This window comes from Pleurodeles waltl, chromosome 3_1 (genome assembly GCF_031143425.1).
Source record: "Pleurodeles waltl isolate 20211129_DDA chromosome 3_1, aPleWal1.hap1.20221129, whole genome shotgun sequence".
In the NCBI taxonomy this organism is placed as follows: domain Eukaryota; kingdom Metazoa; phylum Chordata; class Amphibia; order Caudata; family Salamandridae; genus Pleurodeles; species Pleurodeles waltl.
In genome coordinates, this window is record NC_090440.1 from 210,987,192 (window position 1) to 211,005,310 (window position 18,119).

At 45.7% G+C, this 18,119-nt stretch overlaps 1 protein-coding gene across 3 annotated transcripts in view; it reads right to left on the reverse strand.

Moving 5' to 3' along the window:
• The window catches only part of CCDC33 (coiled-coil domain containing 33), an 808,167-nt gene that overhangs the window by 244,315 nt on the left and 545,733 nt on the right, over window positions 1-18,119 (reverse strand). For all 3 annotated transcript variants that reach the window (XM_069222214.1, XM_069222216.1, XM_069222217.1), the window contains exon 13: window positions 3,539-3,742. In XM_069222214.1, coding sequence (XP_069078315.1) covers window positions 3,539-3,742 — 204 coding nt within the window. The remainder of the gene's footprint in view (window positions 1-3,538; window positions 3,743-18,119) is intronic.

Below are 18,119 nucleotides of genomic sequence, written 5' to 3' on the forward strand. Positions count from 1 at the left end.
CCATCTATATAACACCTCCTTTATTGCATGGTCACTGCTACCATAAGTGAGCTATAAACCTTACAGTCTTTGTTAAACCAATACATTTCTATTATCCCTTATACAATACACCAGGGAACACATCCGTGGCATAACAAAGGCCCCTGCAGCTCCCACGGTACAGTGCCCCCACTAAGCACAGTATGCTGGTCTGGGAGCTCTTGTATTAGTCTGGAACGGGGTCCCTCCATGTTCTGTGCAGGGGGCTCCCACCAATTTACGCCACTGGGACACATACAATATTATCTTTGTGACTCTTACATGCTCCTTATTTACTACACAGATATGGAAAAGGTCTAACAGCAGCCTTACTGGAGGAGAGTCAGCCCGGCCAGCAGCACAGAGTTATGCTAAAACAGGCCCAGTGCATGGAACCCTCCAGACGAAGACCAGAGCTAGAGAGGAAAGCCCCGTGGGGGGAAGGAAAGAGCCTGGACTGGAAAAATGTTTTGTTAACAGAGACATTATATTAGCTGTCTTTTAAGGTTCAGCTACAATGTTTTAGCTCTCTGAAGACCTCATGCCATTAATTCTTCAAAAAAGTACAGGACGTACATAGCAAGAGTGAATTTTATGTCAGTGCCTTCAAGTTATTTGTTTTTTCAAGGTTAGCCACTGTTTTGGTCGGATGTCCATCAAATGCATTCCCATTAGGTTTTGGTAATGGGGAGCAAATATTCCTTCTATTAGACTAGACCAACTGTGTGCTCTTTGGTGTACTGAGGTTGCCAAAACATTTTGCTTGCTTGTTTATGATTTTTCTACGAACTGCTTGCTCTTTGCATACCTTAGCCTGTTAAAAAAAAGAGGGCTATTCACTAATCAGCTTTACTTGTCCATTTACTTTGGGCTCACTTTGTATGCATGATAGAACAATTCATCAATAAGCAAAGACATTCATGCATGTGTGGTTTCTTAAATATGCAGAAAATATTAGCCCTTACTCAAACGTATCTATTAATCTTTGTATGTTCAGCACTACAATGCATGTATACTAAAAAATACACAGGACCTACCCTTCTGCCAGTACCTGTAGCCAGTGTATACACTGTGAAAAAACAAAGATGGTTCAATGGGACTCTTTTAGTTTATGGTCAATATGACTCAAATCTGTATACTAATATCTCCAATCAACATTATTTTCCATCAATAGGTGAAGTTCAACATAGACAATAAATCAAAAAAGTGCAGACGGCACAGTGCTTAAGTTTGTGATATTGTGCAATAATTACAATGGTGCATATATACAAGTGGGATGTCTATTTAAGTGCATGAATTCCACACCAGTCTGTTCATTTGTCACAGATTCCTGATTCCAATTTAATTATGTGATATACAATCCGATATACAATTGTTGAAGTCTCAACTCTGTTGGCGATTTGCAAGGGTTTCCTCAGGACAAGAAATGCTGTCTGGCACCTCACCCCCTAGCAGTACATCATGCTAGAGTGTTGATGTGTCTAGATCCACCATTTTTATATATGACAGAGAGTGCCATGCATCTCCTCCCCCATAGACTCAGAAAATAACCTGTGTGCCTCATTAAAGTGGTCCACCTAAGCGGTCTCTAGGGTATATGGAACCGCTTTGTTTACTTGTCACAGCGTTGGAAGTTCAGCGCATCTATTGCCTGTCAAGGGAACATTTATTGTTGAACTACACCTATTTCTGAAAAATAAATATTGATTGGAAAGTAGCATAAACTAAAAGAGTCCAATGGAACTGTCTTTGTTTTTCTATACCACTACAATGCAGACATCATCTTCTAACTCCTTTTCATAACACTCTTATTTGAGGGTACAGCTTAACTCTGCTAATCCAGTCTGTTTAGGAAAGGGGCCTTGCTCCCAGGTTCCATATTGTCATAGCCTAAGGTAATGCATCATTATGAGATTTTCATATAGAACTGCTGGAGCAACACACAGAGTTGCCAACTGTTACCAAGCACATCTCCTCACAAAAATCAGAACATATTGGGTTTGTCAATATTTCTTGTTTAATGTTAGTTTAACAAAGCATCTGGTCAGAGAAGCAACACAGACATTCCTTCGCAGGTATGACTGCAAATGATTTACCATGCTACGATTAAGTATGAATTAAGCATCATTTACAGATAAATCAAGCAGGTGTTTATATAATTTGAATATCGCTCTATACATACAACTACCCATAAATTCAGTAGTGTAAGAAATAATCATAAAAGGATTAATTGCTACTATGTCTAGTGTAAATGACGCATCATTGTAATTGGAAATGATATCAACGACAAGAACAGCTTATGTAAAGATCATGTCACCACCACATCCAATATTGTAATATATATCAGTCTGTGATGCTTTTCGGATAGGAATCAGATGACACTGTTATGATTCATTACTTTCGAGTCAAACATTCCTTATTTTTTTATAAAAGCTATTCCTCTTATAGTGGTTAGTTCCTCATATTACAGGAAACAGTTGGGAGCACCCTGCCTCACACACCAGCATGCATTCAGCCCCATAGAATGGTAAATGTAGTACATGTTTGTTCTTACTTAATTGAGTTGTCTGTAGTTTTTCGTGCTAGTGAGTGGTACTGAAACCTGAGAGGGCTTTTGGCAGCATTTCCAGCAACGCCAGAGATAAACCTGCTGGTCCCAGCTGATGAAGGGCTAAACCCCAGAACACGTGTCCAGAGATAAACAGCACTAGCTGCACCCACTAAGGTGAAAAACTACAGACTTCTTAATAAAGTAGGAACAAACTTGCACTACATTTACCATGATGCAATGAGGCTGACTGCATGTTGGAGCGTGAGGCAGGGTGCTCCCACCTGTTTCCAGTAGTGCATACTACATTTATAAAGAGTGATACAACATAGGTTCAGGGCTGTACTGGGAAATAACAGTAGCTCAGTCAGTTACTTTCTTCCCTTCTACTCTTCATCTCCCTACTTTACTCCCTTTCCTTTTTCCATCCTCCTCCCTCCGGCTAAATTCTGGGGACATGGAAATTGCTTTCTCAGTCAATGAGTCATTTCAACTTATTGGTAATAGCTGTGATACTTGTGGCTGGGCCCCCTCCTGAAGCAGGACCAGGGACCTGGCAGTAACCTGGTAGATGGGAGCAAGTCATGTTTGTGAGGGCGGGTGGGAATTAGCAGATATTGCAACCACAGAAGCCTCCAAGATAATAATGACAACAGGTGAAAGATACCACCCGGTCATCTCAGACAACTTCTGGGCATCTGGTTACAAACAAGTAAGGTAATGGAAGCCAGTCATCACTGGTAAGTCTCCCTAGTCATGTCATACAACACTGTGCCACTCCCCTCCTGATTCTGTTCTCAGTCTTTTGCTATAGTTAAAACATTTCATAAGTCACAGAAGAACAAGCTACACAGAACATCCCACCCTCTGCCAATCATCAGCGTCAGTGTCACCTTCACAGCCTACAGAGTCAATATTTTTGTGGAGTAATCCAGTACACACGGTAGTTAAACCAACATATGGTGTTTTTACCTCATCTAAGACATGTTCCTCTGTGTCCTGAGGCCTAGGAACTGGTTCTTCCTCCCCGCCAAGTAGATGTGGTAAATCAGGAACAGAATTAGGTCTGGAGCTTCCTACCCATGGCTCATTGAACTTTTCCAAGTGGGCCATGATCTCCGGTTCCAAAGCGGGGAGACGGCGAGTACTCTCCTCTGTAAGGATCAGGTCAGGTCTCTGCAGGGAGACAAATCACAGCAGTCATCAATGGGCTAAAACTATCAAAAATATGTAAGCAATCGTCAAAAACAAGGAAAACTTGATACACCAGACTTCCGTAGGAGTCAAGAAGAGAAATACACAACGTAAATGAATGATGTCCCTGCCACGTTTTAGATTTCTAAAATTTTTCATAAAGAGACAGTTCACGACAGGTGCAGCACCTACACATGAAAGCATAAAAAAACAAAGAGCAGCACCATCAGGGGAGATTTTAAGATGAGTGAGGTGCTGCTGTATATCAGTTGCATATATTGTACATCACAAACAGAACAGCGCAGCTGATAACTACTGTTGTATGAGGACAGTCCGATCCACACAGCTCTGGTACATGGGACTGGAGACTGCTAATTTTACTTTTCCCACTTTATTTATGCATCTGGCACCTCCGGAATGCATGCGTTACTGATACTATAACACAGCAGTCTGAAAGTCACCAAAATGGCATTGGTCTATTGACAACAATATTGCAGGAGTTCCAAAAAAGTGGGCCACTATCTAAAACAAAAAAAATGAGAGTTTGAGAATCCCAAATAACAAGTTCATGCATACTAGTAAACTTTTTTTGCCACTAGTAATAAGAGGATCGAACAATGCACGATGCTGAGAAATGCCTACATTCACAAATACTTGTTGGCTAGTGTGAACAAACAAATGTAAAATGTACATTATAGATAAGTAAATGGGAAGTGACTGGCCCCTTTACTCTGAGCCACTGAGAAGACTGGTTTAAGGAGAAAATGTCTCACTGAAAGAGAAAATGTATCTTTTGAGACATGTTCTACTCGAGCAAAATGTCGGTGTTAATTGTATTGTGAAAAATGTGCACATTTCCAAACACAAAGCTTGGAATTATGCAAGATTATACCTTTGTAACAAACATTTTACCAGGCATATTCTTCACTGGACATGTGGGAGACAAGTTCTAACTACTGAGATGTGAGTAAACTGTAGAGCTAAGGGGCAACGTCAAGAAAAGGTGTGGCAAGCAATGGCAAAAGTGGTAGAGTTGACAAAGTCAGCCCTGGCAGGAGGCAAGAGCTACACACATACAAAGAAGAAGCTGCTCTCTCCAGAAGAAATGCAAGTGCCCAGCTGTCATAGAGGTATGAGGGGGTCAACATTAGAGTTTGACGGACGCTCCCCCATCCCTTCCACCTTACAAATTCCATAGGATAAAATGCACTTGTAGTAAGGCAGATGGGATGTCTGTCACGTTTGTGATGGAGTAACCTGCCAGGCTCTAAATCAGGCTCAAAGTCTCAAACTAGTTTACAGCTGATCCAAGAAGAGAACTTCTGGTAAAGGGACACATAGGCTTTGAGAAGTATAACATAGGCCATGCGCTACATGATTTCTACACAATTTCAGGTCTCTGAGGCATGACACAGCATGCATAGATTTCTGCACAAAGTGCCGGAAATGAACTAGTTCAGTTGTTGCTCTCTATGTCCCAAATGTTTGAGGATTTCTTCTAGCCTTTGCCTAGGCATTTGTTGGACCTCAATATAACTTACATCTCCTGTGCATTCTAATCAGCCTTATTTTGCATCTTTGAAATATCTTTCCTTAGGTTATGCATTTATTCTCCAATCAGCATCTTGCCTTCACTGTGGGTAGCGGCTGAGTCACTAATGCCCGGGCCATGTTGTACTTTTCTCTGTTACCTCATCTATAGAGTCCCCAGCCAATCAGTTTTCTTTCTGTAGACTAGTTCTACTATTCCATCCTTCATTTGTGATCTTAGTGACACTTTAAGCAATGTTCACCCTACCAAGGATATCTAACACTGTGTGCTTGTGCATATATAGCAACTGGAACTTAGGGCCATATGTACGAACACATTTTCCCATAGACACAAAATGGGTAAAACCCGTTGCTACATCTGGCCCTTAGTCCCTGTGCCCTCTTTTTTTCTCCTGAGGCTGAAATACATTCATGCAAAGTTATCATGAAATGGACAATAGGCTATATTATTCTGTTTACAAATACATGATAAAGAGCCAGATGTACCTAACATTTTAGCAGGTGTAAACCCTGGGATTCTTTAATCTGTAGATTTGCAAACGTTAAAAGGTTTTGCCATTTGGGCTAAATTCATTTTAAAAGTCTGTAAAGTTTTATCAATTCTTAACATTGGTTTAGAAATGGACAACAAATTGCAATGTAGAAGGGGCATGCAATGGATATCCATTCCAAATTTCAATAACAATTAGTATGCATCAATGGTTTATGACTGTAATAGCAGCCACAAACCATTGAAAAGTTAACAAGCCCCCAGAGGGGGTAGTAACTGATTTGCAAAGGGAAATTAGTACCCATTGGTCCCCTTTTAGTTTGTGAATTGGGATAAAAGTTTAAGGGGGAGTAGGCAGTTGTCCAGAAGACCACTGCTAACTCTTACTGAAACTTTTCAAAAAAGTTTTTTTTTTTTTGTCAAAGCAGCCCTGTTTCCTCTAGAATAATCGGGCTACTTAAAATAAAAATGTTTCTTTTTTTTAAAGCAATCACAAGCATGGTGGTCTGCTAACCCTTGCAGGCCATGGGTATTGCAGCTAATCACAGTGGGTCAGAAATTGTGTCATGCCTAAGGACTATTAATTACACAGTTTGTACTGCGAACCCCCCTGCAATTTCTTTTTTTACTAACTCAACATCTGGTACATTGGTTGGTTCAATAAATAAAATGCTGGTGGCAAAGGATCTGTGTGCAATTTGGAACCACCTTAAATGACCAGTATGTAACTACATGTGACCAGAAATGTCAGTCTGTGGGCTATAAGATTCCCTTAGGCTTCCATTTATCATTTTGACCACTTGTATTAAGCTTTTGGCGGGTAGCTTTTCTGTACAAAGGGTCAAGATTTGTATCTGTATTTTGTAGATAACAAAACATCACAAATTGGAAGTAGAAATTATAGACATTTATGTTTGTACACACTAGAGTTTGAGCAACAGTCTTCCCCATAATTCCCCAGCTCAAAATAAATTTAATTCCCCATTTTTTTCATGAAATCCATTGGGCACATAATCATCATCATTATGTTACAGGAACAATAAAAATGATACTTGTTTTTTGTAGAACGAGCCAAAAGTACTGTAGCGCTTTACACTAGCACCAGGTTACATTACACAAGGACTCATTAATTTTATTGAGGGGCTGGGAGATTAAACAATCTGCTCAGAATCACAGAATGTTGAGCCAATGCTGAGACTCAAACGTGGTTCTCCAGCTCCAAGGGCAGCTGCTCGGGCCATTATACCATGTCCTTTCCACATACAAATGAAACAAACTGGGATGGCTGCATGTCTGGAAAAGTTCCCCTTCAATATGGGGAGCGCGCGGCCCCCTAGAGGTCGGGGCTGCCGGGGGCCGGACCCTCCGCACTAGTTGTGCGTCGGGCTGGCCAGGTACTTCCGCCCCCACACCTCGCGAAGTGTGGGGGCGGAAGTAGCGCATAGGGAATGAACATCGGGGCTGTGTTAGCCGATCTGGTCAGAACTGCCGCGCGCCAGTGGGGGGCTACAAGAGTACCCCCCCAGAAAGGCTCAGCCTTCTTTGTGGCGTGACGGAGGGTTTGACCGGACTGCAGCGTGTTGTCTCACCCTCTCCCTCTTTCTTAGGTTGGAGAAGAAGTACTAAAGTAACCTGAAGCAACAGAGGCTGGGGCACCGGTATAACACCAGAGATAGGATCCTGAAGTCCTGGACCAACCTGCGGATGTACACACCAGATTGGGGGTAGGGAGCCCAGATCACTGGGGTGGCCACGGGGCTCCTGCTCCTGGCCGCCCCGTTACACCCTTTGGCTGATTGGTGTTTGGAGAGGGGGCGGAACCTGGAGCATGTGGGCAAGGAACGGTGAAAGCAGGGGTACCACCCCCCCTATGGATACAGGTGAGGTTCAGTTCACCTGTGTGGTCCAAAGGAGGTTCAGGACAGGAAGAGATCCTGTCACAATTGATTTATGGTTACAGATATAAATGTACGAATTCAGTGATACTATGTCAGGTTTGCTGTGAAAAGTTTCTTGAAGTGATTTTATGATAAATATGTGTGTTTTTGTTATTATCAAAGAAAATAAAATAAAAGCTTCTTCCAACGAAATAAGGTGTCGGTCTGAGTATGACCGGTGTTGGGGTGAGGTCCTGCTGGTGGTCCCCGAGATCTATACCCATAAGAGAAATGCTGCATACTGTCATACTAAGCCAGCAGAAACTACAGCAACTGTCCATGTCTTGGTATCACACAAGCGACATCGTGACTAATGTGGAAGGTAGGGGATTCTGAATCCTTCTCAAGAAGTATAAAAGGTTCCGTTCAACACCCCTGTTGGAGTGTTTCAGAGCAGGCTGCCCATTCTGCCTATTATGGGACAAGATTGGAAATGCTCAGATCTTTTCTGAAGAGCTCTTTTTTAATATTGTTAAGACTCTCCTAGATTCTGCGAAGATGGCACAATCTCCCTCTTTTTTGCAGCACAATTGCAATGATTTAGCAACTTTTCCCCAACTGCCCCTGTCTCTAATCTGAGTCATATATGACTTTGGGCTCAAAAGATGTTTTTGAAGCTGCTGGTCTTTTAATCTGCCCTGGAAAGACAAACCCAAGTTCAATTCTTGGTGTCAGAAGAGGTTGTAGGTACCTCTGAGAGACCAACTCCCTGGGATCTATTTTTGGAAGAAGGAAGCAGGTGGCTGCTGGAGAAACACAGCTGAAGGGAGCAGCTTACGTTTACTCCTCAGTCCTTCCTGTGAGTAACAATGATCCCTTGTATTGGTGAGAATGCCCTCGTGTGACCACAGATCATGGGGTATTAGGGAACAGCATGTAGATTTTGTTGCTTGTTACTCCAAAATCTGCAACTTAACATTTTTCACCTGTTAAACTACTGAAGATTTGACCTGCGGAAATTCAACTCTAAGGGGCAAAGTTTACCACATACAGTTATCACTGGGTATAATAAATACTACTTAATGTATAATTATGAAGCCTGCACGATCATGGGTTTACGCAAGAGAAGAATTTTAACGGGCACTCGTGATGATGGTCTTAAGACGATGAGTGAGCAATGTGGCTGCCAGCCTTGGCCCTTCTATAGCAGTCTGGGCAGTGCTTAACTTGTGCTTGTTGTTTCCGGTGCTGAGCACCGACATTTATTTTTGAGTGCCGGGGCTTATTCTTCTGCCTCAAGCATTTGCTGCGAGCAAAAGACACATATAGGAAAGACTGAGGAAGGGAAAAACGAAAAAGCGGCACTGTAGGAAGTTGGCTCTGTATGTGCTATTTCAAAGTAAGGAATAGCATGCACAGAGTCCAAGGGTTCCCCTTAGAGGTAAAATAGTGGTAAAAAGAGATAATACTAATGCTCTATTTTGTGGTAGTGTGGTCGAGCAGTAGGCTTATCCAAGGAGTAGTGTTAAGCATTTGTTGTACATACACATAGACAATAAATGAGGTACACACACTCAGAGACAAATCCAGCCAATAGGTTTTGTTATAGAAAAATATCTTTTCTTAGTTTATTTTAAGAACCACAGGTTCAAATTTAACATGTGATATCTTGTTTGAAAGGTATTGCAGGTAAGTACATTAGGAACTTTGAATAATTTCAATTGCATGTATACTTTTCAAGTTATTCACAAATAGCTATTTCAAAAGTGGACACAGTGCAATTTTCACAGTTCCTGGGGGAGGTAAGTTTTTGTTAGTTTTACCAGGTAAGTAAGACACTTACAGGGTTCAGTTCTTGGTCCAAGGTAGCCCACCGTTGGGGGTTCAGAGCAACCCCAAAGTTACCACACCAGCAGCTCAGGGCCGGTCAGGTGCAGAGTTCAAAGTGGTGCCCAAAACGCATAGGCTTCAATGGAGAGAAGGGGGTGCCCCGGTTCCAGTCTGCCAGCAGGTAAGTACCCGCGTCTTCGGAGGGCAGACCAGGGGGGTTTTGTAGGGCACCGGGGGGGACACAAGCCCACACAGAAATTTCACCCTCAGCGGCGCGGGGGCGGCCGGGTGCAGTGTTAGAACAAGCGTCGGGTTCGCAATGGAAGTCAATGAGAGATCAAGGGATCTCTTCAGCGCTGCAGGCAGGCAAGGGGGGGCTTCCTCGGGGAAACCTCCACTTGGGCAAGGGAGAGGGACTCCTGGGGGTCACTTCTGCAGTGAAAGTCCGGTCCTTCAGGTCCTGGGGGCTGCGGGTGCAGGGTCTTTTCCAGGCGTCGGGACTTAGGTTTCAGAGAGTCGCGGTCAGGGGAAGCCTCGGGATTCCCTCTGCAGGCGGCGCTGTGGGGGCTCAGGGGGGACAGGTTTTGGTACTCACAGTCGTAGAGTAGTCCGGGGGTCCTCCCTGAGGTGTTGGTTCTCCACCAGCCGAGTCGGGGTCGCCGGGTGCAGTGTTGCAAGTCTCACGCTTCTTGCGGGGAGTTGCAGGGTTCTTTAAAGTTGCTACTTTGGGTAAAGTTGCAGTCTTTTTGGAGCAGGTCCGCTGTCCTCGGGAGTTTCTTGTCGTCGTCGAAGGAGGGCAGTCCTCAGAGGATTCAGAGGTCGCTGGTCCCTTTGGAAGGCGTCGCTGGAGCAGAGTTCCTTGGAAGGCAGGAGACAGGCCGGTGAGTTTCTGGAGCCAAGGCAGTTGTTGTCTTCTGGTCTTCCTCTGCAGGGGTTTCAGCTAGGCAGTCGTCCTTCTTGTTGTTGCAGGAATCTAAATCTTTAGGTTCAGGGAAGCCCTTAAATACTAAATTTAAGGGCGTGTTTAGGTCTGGGGGGTTAGTAGCCAATGGCTACTAGCCCTGAGGGTGAGTACACCCTCTTTGTGCCTCCTCCCAAGGGGAGGGGGTCACATCCCTAATCCTATTGGGGGAATCCTCCATCTGCAAGATGGAGGATTTCTAAAAGTTAAAGTCACCTCAGCTCAGGACACCTTAGGGGCTGTCCTGCCTGGCCAGTGACTCCTCCTTGTTATTCTCATTATTTTCTACGGCCTTGCCGCCAAAAGTGGGGGCCGGGGCCGGAGGGGGCGGGCAACTCCACTAGCTGGAGTGTCCTGCGGTGCTGTGACAAAGGGGTGAGCCTTTGAGGCTCACCGCCAGGTGTTACAGCTCCTGCCTGGGGGAGGTGTTAGCATCTCCACCCAGTGCAGGCTTTGTTACTGGCCTCAGAGTGACAAAGGCACTCTCCCCATGGGGCCAGCAACATGTCTCTAGTGTGGCAGGCTGCTGGAACTAGTCAGCCTACACAGACAGTCGGTTAAGTTTCAGGGGGCACCTCTAAGGTGCCCTCTGGGGTGTATTTTGCAATAAAATGTACACTGGCATCAGTGTGCATTTATTGTGCTGAGAAGTTTGATACCAAACTTTCCAGTTTTCAGTGTAGCCATTATGGTGCTGTGGAGTTCGTGTAAAACAGACTCCCAGACCATATACTCTTATGGCTACCCTGCACTTACAATGTCTAAGGTTTTGCTTAGACACTGTAGGGGCACAGTGCTCATGCACTGGTACCCTCACCTATGGTATAGTGCACCCTGCCTTAGGGCTGTAAGGCCTGCTAGAGGGGTGTCTTACCTATACTGCATAGGCAGTGAGAGGCTGGCATGGCACCCTGAGGGGAGTGCCATGTCGACTTACTCATTTTGTTCTCACTAGCACACACAAGCTGGTAAGCAGTGTGTCTGTGCTGAGTGAGGGGTCTCTAGGGTGGCATAATACATGCTGCAGCCCTTAGAGACCTTCCCTGGCATCAGGGCCCTTGGTACCAGAGGTACCAGTTACAAGGGACTTATCTGGATGCCAGGGTGTGCCAATTGTGGAATCAAAAGTACAGGTTAGGGAAAGAACACTGGTGCTGGGGCCTGGTTAGCAGGCCTCCGCACACTTTCAATTCAAAACATAGCATCAGCAAAGGCAAAAAGTCAGGGGGTAACCATGCCAAGGAGGCATTTCCTTACACAACCCCCCCCCCAAACGAAAGAGGATGAGACTAACCTTTCCCAAGAGAGTCTTCATTTTCTAAGTGGAAGAACCTGGAAAGGCCATCTGCATTGGCATGGGCAGTCCCAGGTCTGTGTTCCACTATAAAGTCCATTCCCTGTAGGGAGATGGACCACCTCAACAGTTTTGGATTTTCACCTTTCATTTGCATCAGCCATTTGAGAGGTCTGTGGTAAGTTTGAACTAGGAAGTGAGTCCCAAAGAGGTATGGTCTCAGCTTCTTCAGGGACCAAACCACAGCAAAGGCCTCCCTCTCAATGGCACTCCAACGCTGCTCCCTGGGGAGTAACCTCCTGCTAATGAAAGCAACAGGCTGGTCAAGGCCATCATCATTTGTTTGGGACAAAACTGCCCCTATCCCATGTTCAGAGGCATCTGTCTGCACAATGAACTGCTTAGAATAATCTGGAGCTTTTAGAACTGGTGCTGAGCACATTGCTTGTTTCAGGGTGTCAAAGGCCTGTTGGCATCCTACAGTCCAGTTCACTTTCTTGGGCATTTTCTTGGAGGGGAGTTCAGTGAGGGCTGTCACAATGGATCCATATCCCTTCACAAACCTCCTGTAATATCCAGTCAAGCCAAGGAATGCCCTGACTTGAGTCTGGGTTTTTGGAGCTACCCAGTCCAGAATAGTCTGGATCTTGGGTTGGAGTGGCTGAACTTGGCCTCCACCTACAAGGTGGCCCAAGTAAACCACAGTTCCCTGCCCTATCTGGCATTTGGATGCCTTGATAGAGAGGCCTGCGAATTGCAGAGCCTTCAAAACCTTCTTCAGGTGGACCAGGTGATCCTGCCAGGTGGAGCTAAAGACAGCAATATCATCAAGATAAGCTGTGCTAAAGGACTCCAAACCAGCAAGGACTTGATTCACCAACCTTTGGAAGGTGGCAGGGGCATTCTTTAAACCAAAGGGCATAACAGTAAACTGATAATGCCCATCAGGTGTGGAGAATGCTGTTTTCTCTTTTGCTCCAGGTGCCATTTTTATTTGCCAGTACCCTGCTGTCAAGTCAAAGGTACTTAAGAATTTGGCAGCACCTAATTTGTCTATGAGCTCATCAGCTCTAGGAATTGGATGGGCGTCTGTCTTGGTGACAGAGTTGAGCCCCCTGTAGTCCACACAAAACCTCATCTCTTTCTTTCCATCTTTGGTGTGAGGTTTGGGGACTAAGACCACTGGGCTAGCCCAGGGGCTGTCAGAGCGCTCAATTACTCCCAATTCCAGCATCTTGTGGACTTCCACCTTGATGCTTTCCTTAACATGGTCAGACTGTCTAAAAATTTTGTTTTTGACAGGCATGCTGTCTCCTGTGTCCACATCATGGGTACACAGGTGTGTCTGACCAGGGGTTAGGGAGAAGAGTTCAGGAAACTGTTGTAGGACTCTCCTACAATCAGCTTGCTGTTGGCCAGAGAGGGTGTCTGAGTAGATCACTCCATCTACTGAGCCATCTTTTGGGTCTGATGACAGAAGATCAGGGAGAGGTTCACTCTCTGCCTCCTGATCCTCATCTGTTACCATCAACAGATTTACATCAGCCCTGTCATGGAAGAGCTTAAGGCGGTTCACATGGATCACCCTCTTGGGGCTCCTGCTTGTGCCCATGTCCACCAGGTAGGTGACCTGACTCTTCCTTTCTAGCACTGGGTAAGGGCCACTCCATTTGTCCTGAAGTGCCCTGGGAGCCACAGGCTCCAGAACCCAGACTTTCTGCCCTGGTTGGAACTCAACCATTGCAGCCTTTTGGTCATACCAAAACTTCTGGAGCTGTTGGCTGGCCTCAAGGTTTTTGCTTGCCTTTTCCATGTACTCTGCCATTCTAGAGCGAAGGCCAAGTACATAGTCCACTATGTCCTGTTTAGGCTCATGAAGAGGTCTCTCCCAGCCTTCTTTAACAAGAGCAAGTGGTCCCCTTACAGGGTGACCAAACAGAAGTTCAAAGGGTAAGAATCCTACTCCCTTCTGTGGCACCTCTCTGTAAGCGAAAAGCAGACATGGCAAGAGGACATCCCATCTCCTTTTGAGCTTTTCTGGGAGCCCCATGATCATGCCTTTTAATGTCTTGTTGAATCTCTCAACTAAGCCATTAGTTTGTGGATGGTATGGTGTAGTGAATTTGTAAGTCACCCCACACTCATTCCACATGTGTTTTAGGTATGCTGACATGAAGTTGGTACCTCTGTCAGACACCACCTCCTTAGGGAAACCCACTCTGGTGAAGATACCAATGAGGGCCTTGGCTACTGCAGGGGCAGTAGTCGACCTAAGGGGAATAGCTTCAGGATACCTAGTAGCATGATCCACTACTACTAGGATATACATATTTCCTGAGGCTGTGGGAGGTTCTAGTGGACCAACTATGTCCACACCCACTCTTTCAAAGGGGACCCCCACCACTGGAAGTGGAATGAGGGGGGCCTTTGGATGCCCACCTGTCTTACCACTGGCTTGACAGGTGGGGCAGGAGAGGCAAAACTCCTTAACCTTGTGGGACATATTGGGCCAGTAGAAGTGGTTGACTAACCTCTCCCACGTCTTGGTTTGTCCCAAATGCCCAGCAAGGGGAATATCATGGGCTAAGGTCAGAATAAACTCTCTGAACGACTGAGGCACTACCACTCTCCTAGTGGCACCAGGTTTGGGGTCTCTGGCTTCAGTGTACAGGAGTCCATCTTCCCAATAGACCCTATGTGTTCCATTTTTCTTGCCCTTGGACTCTTCAGCAGCTTGCTTCCTAAGGCCTTCAAGAGAGGGACAGGTTTCTTGCCCCTTACACAGCTCCTCACTTGAGGGTCCCCCTGGGCCTAAGAGCTCAACCTGATAAGGTTCAAGCTCCAAAGGCTCAGTTCCCTCAGAGGGCAGAACTTCTTCCTGAGAAGAGAGGTTCTCTTTTTCTGACTGTGTTGCAGTTGGTTTCCCAATTGACTTTCCTTTTCTCTTGGTAGGCTGGGCCTTTCTTCCAGACTCCAGCTCTACTTTTTCACCCTGTGCCTTGCACTGTGCTCTTGTTTTTACACACACCAGTTCAGGGATACCCAGCATGGCTGCATGGGTTTTTAGTTCTACCTCAGCTCATGCTGAGGACTCCTGGTCATTTCCAAGCAGACAGTCTACTGGGATGTTTGAGGAGACCACCACCTGTTTCAGGCCATTGACCCCTCCCCATTCTAAAGTTACCATTGCCATGGGATGTGCTTTAGTCTGATTGTCAGCGTTGGTGACTGTATAGGTTTTTCCAGTCAGGTATTGGCCAGGGGAAACCAGTTTCTCTGTCACCATGGTGACACTGGCACCTGTATCCCTCAGGCCCTCTACACTTGTCCCATTAATAAAGAGCTGCTGCCTGTATTTTTGCATGTTAGGCGGCCAGGCAGCTAGTGTGGCTAAATCCACCCCACCCTCAGAGACTAGAGTAGCTTCAGTGTGGACCCTGATTTGCTCTGGGCACACTGTTGATCCCACTTGGAGACTAACCATTCCAGTGTTACCTGGATTGGAGTTTGGAGTGGAACTTTTCTTGGGACAGGCCTTGTCTCCAGTTTGGTGTCCAGACTGACTACAGTTTCGACACCAGGCCTTTTTGGGATCAAAGTTTTTACCCTTGTACCCAGGATTGTTTTGTGAAGAGGCTCTGGGCCCACCCTCCTGTGCAGGTTTTTGGGGGCCTGTAGAAGACTCTTTACTATTTTTATTTTTGGTTGTCTCACCACCTTTCCCCTGGGGAGATTTTGTGACCCCTTTCTTTTGGTCACCCCCTGTGGAAGTTTTGGACACCCTAGTCTTGACCCAATGGTCCGCCTTCTTTCCCAATTCTTGGGGAGAAATTGGTCCTAGGTCCACCAGATGCTGATGAAGTTTGTCATTGAAACAATTACTTAACAGGTGTTCTTTCACAAATAAATTGTACAGCCCATCATAATTTCTTACACCACTGCCTTGAATCCAACCATCTAGTGTTTTTACTGAGTAGTCTACAAAGTCAACCCAGGTCTGGCTCGAGGATTTTTGAGCCCCCCTGAATCTAATCCTATACTCCTCAGTGGAGAATCCAAAGCCCTCAATCAGGGTACCCTTCATGAGGTCATAAGATTCTGCATCTTTTCCAGAGAGTGTGAGGAGTCTATCCCTACACTTTCCTGTGAACATTTCCCAAAGGAGAGCACCCCAGTGAGATTTGTTCACTTTTCTGGTTACACAAGCCCTCTCAAAAGCTGTGAACCATTTGGTGATGTCATCACCATCTTCATATTTAGTTACAATCCCTTTGGGGATTTTCAACATGTCAGGAGAATCTCTGACCCTAGTTATGTTGCTGCCGCCATTGATGGGTCCTAGGCCCATCTCTTGTCTTTCCCTTTCTATGGCTAGGATCTGTCTTTCCAAAGCCAATCTTTTGGCCATCCTGGCTAACTGGATGTCCTCTTCACTTGAGTTATCCTCAGTGATTTCAGAGTTGTTGGTCCCTCCTGTGAGGGAACCTGCATCTCTGACTATTATTTGTGGAGTCAGGGCTTGAGAAGCCCTGTTCTCCCTAAGTAGGACTGGAGGGGGGGAATTTCCCTCCAAGTCACTATCTTCATCCTCTGTGTTGCCATCCTCAGAAGGGTTGGCTTTTTCAAACTCTGCCAAAAGCTCCTGGAGCTGTACTCTGGTAGGTTTGGAGCCCATTGCTATTTTCTTTAGTTTACAGAGTGACCTTAGCTCTCTCATCTGTAGATGGAGGTAAGGTGTGGTGTCGAGTTCCACCACATTCACATCTGTGCTAGACATTATGCTTCTAAAAGTTGGAATACTTTTTAAGAAACTAAACTGGTTCTAGAATCTAATTCAAACTTTTAACAAACTTTTAAACTCTAAAAGAAATGCTAAACAGGATCTAACACAAGGCCCTAGCAGGTCTTTTAAGAATTTAGAAAACTTTTCAAATTGCAAAAATCAATTTCTAATGACAATTTTGGAATTTGTCGTGTGATCAGGTATTGGCTGAGTAGTCCAGCAAATGCAAAGTCTTGTACCCCACCGCTGATCCACCAATGTAGGAAGTTGGCTCTGTATGTGCTATTTCAAAGTAAGGAATAGCATGCACAGAGTCCAAGGGTTCCCCTTAGAGGTAAAATAGTGGTAAAAAGAGATAATACTAATGCTCTATTTTGTGGTAGTGTGGTCGAGCAGTAGGCTTATCCAAGGAGTAGTGTTAAGCATTTGTTGTACATACACATAGACAATAAATGAGGTACACACACTCAGAGACAAATCCAGCCAATAGGTTTTGTTATAGAAAAATATATTTTCTTAGTTTATTTTAAGAACCACAGGTTCAAATTTAACATGTGATATCTTGTTTGAAAGGTATTGCAGGTAAGTACATTAGGAACTTTGAATAATTTCAATTGCATGTATACTTTTCAAGTTATTCACAAATAGCTATTTCAAAAGTGGACACAGTGCAATTTTCACAGTTCCTGGGGGAGGTAAGTTTTTGTTAGTTTTACCAGGTAAGTAAGACACTTACAGGGTTCAGTTCTTGGTCCAAGGTAGCCCACCGTTGGGGGTTCAGAGCAACCCCAAAGTTACCACACCAGCAGCTCAGGGCCGGTCAGGTGCAGAGTTCAAAGTGGTGCCCAAAACGCATAGGCTTCAATGGAGAGAAGGGGGTGCCCCGGTTCCAGTCTGCCAGCAGGTAAGTACCCGCGTCTTCGGAGGGCAGACCAGGGGGGTTTTGTAGGGCACCGGGGGGGACACAAGCCCACACAGAAATTTCACCCTCAGCGGCGCGGGGGCGGCCGGGTGCAGTGTTAGAACAAGCGTCGGGTTCGCAATGGAAGTCAATGAGAGATCAAGGGATCTCTTCAGCGCAGCAGGCAGGCAAGGGGGGGCTTCCTCGGGGAAACCTCCACTTGGGCAAGGGAGAGGGACTCCTGGGGGTCACTTCTGCAGTGAAAGTCCGGTCCTTCAGGTCCTGGGGGCTGCGGGTGCAGGGTCTTTTCCAGGCGTCGGGACTTAGGTTTCAGAGAGTCGCGGTCAGGGGAAGCCTCGGGATTCCCTCTGCAGGCGGCGCTGTGGGGGCTCAGGGGGGACAGGTTTTGGTACTCACAGTCGTAGAGTAGTCCTGGGGTCCTCCCTGAGGTGTTGGTTCTCCACCAGCCGAGTCGGGGTCGCCGGGTGCAGTGTTGCAAGTCTCACGCTTCTTGCGGGGAGTTGCAGGGTTCTTTAAAGTTGCTTCTTTGGGTAAAGTTGCAGTCTTTTTGGAGCAGGTCCGCTGTCCTCGGGAGTTTCTTGTCGTCGTCGAAGGAGGGCAGTCCTCAGAGGATTCAGAGGTCGCTGGTCCCTTTGGAAGGCGTCGCTGGAG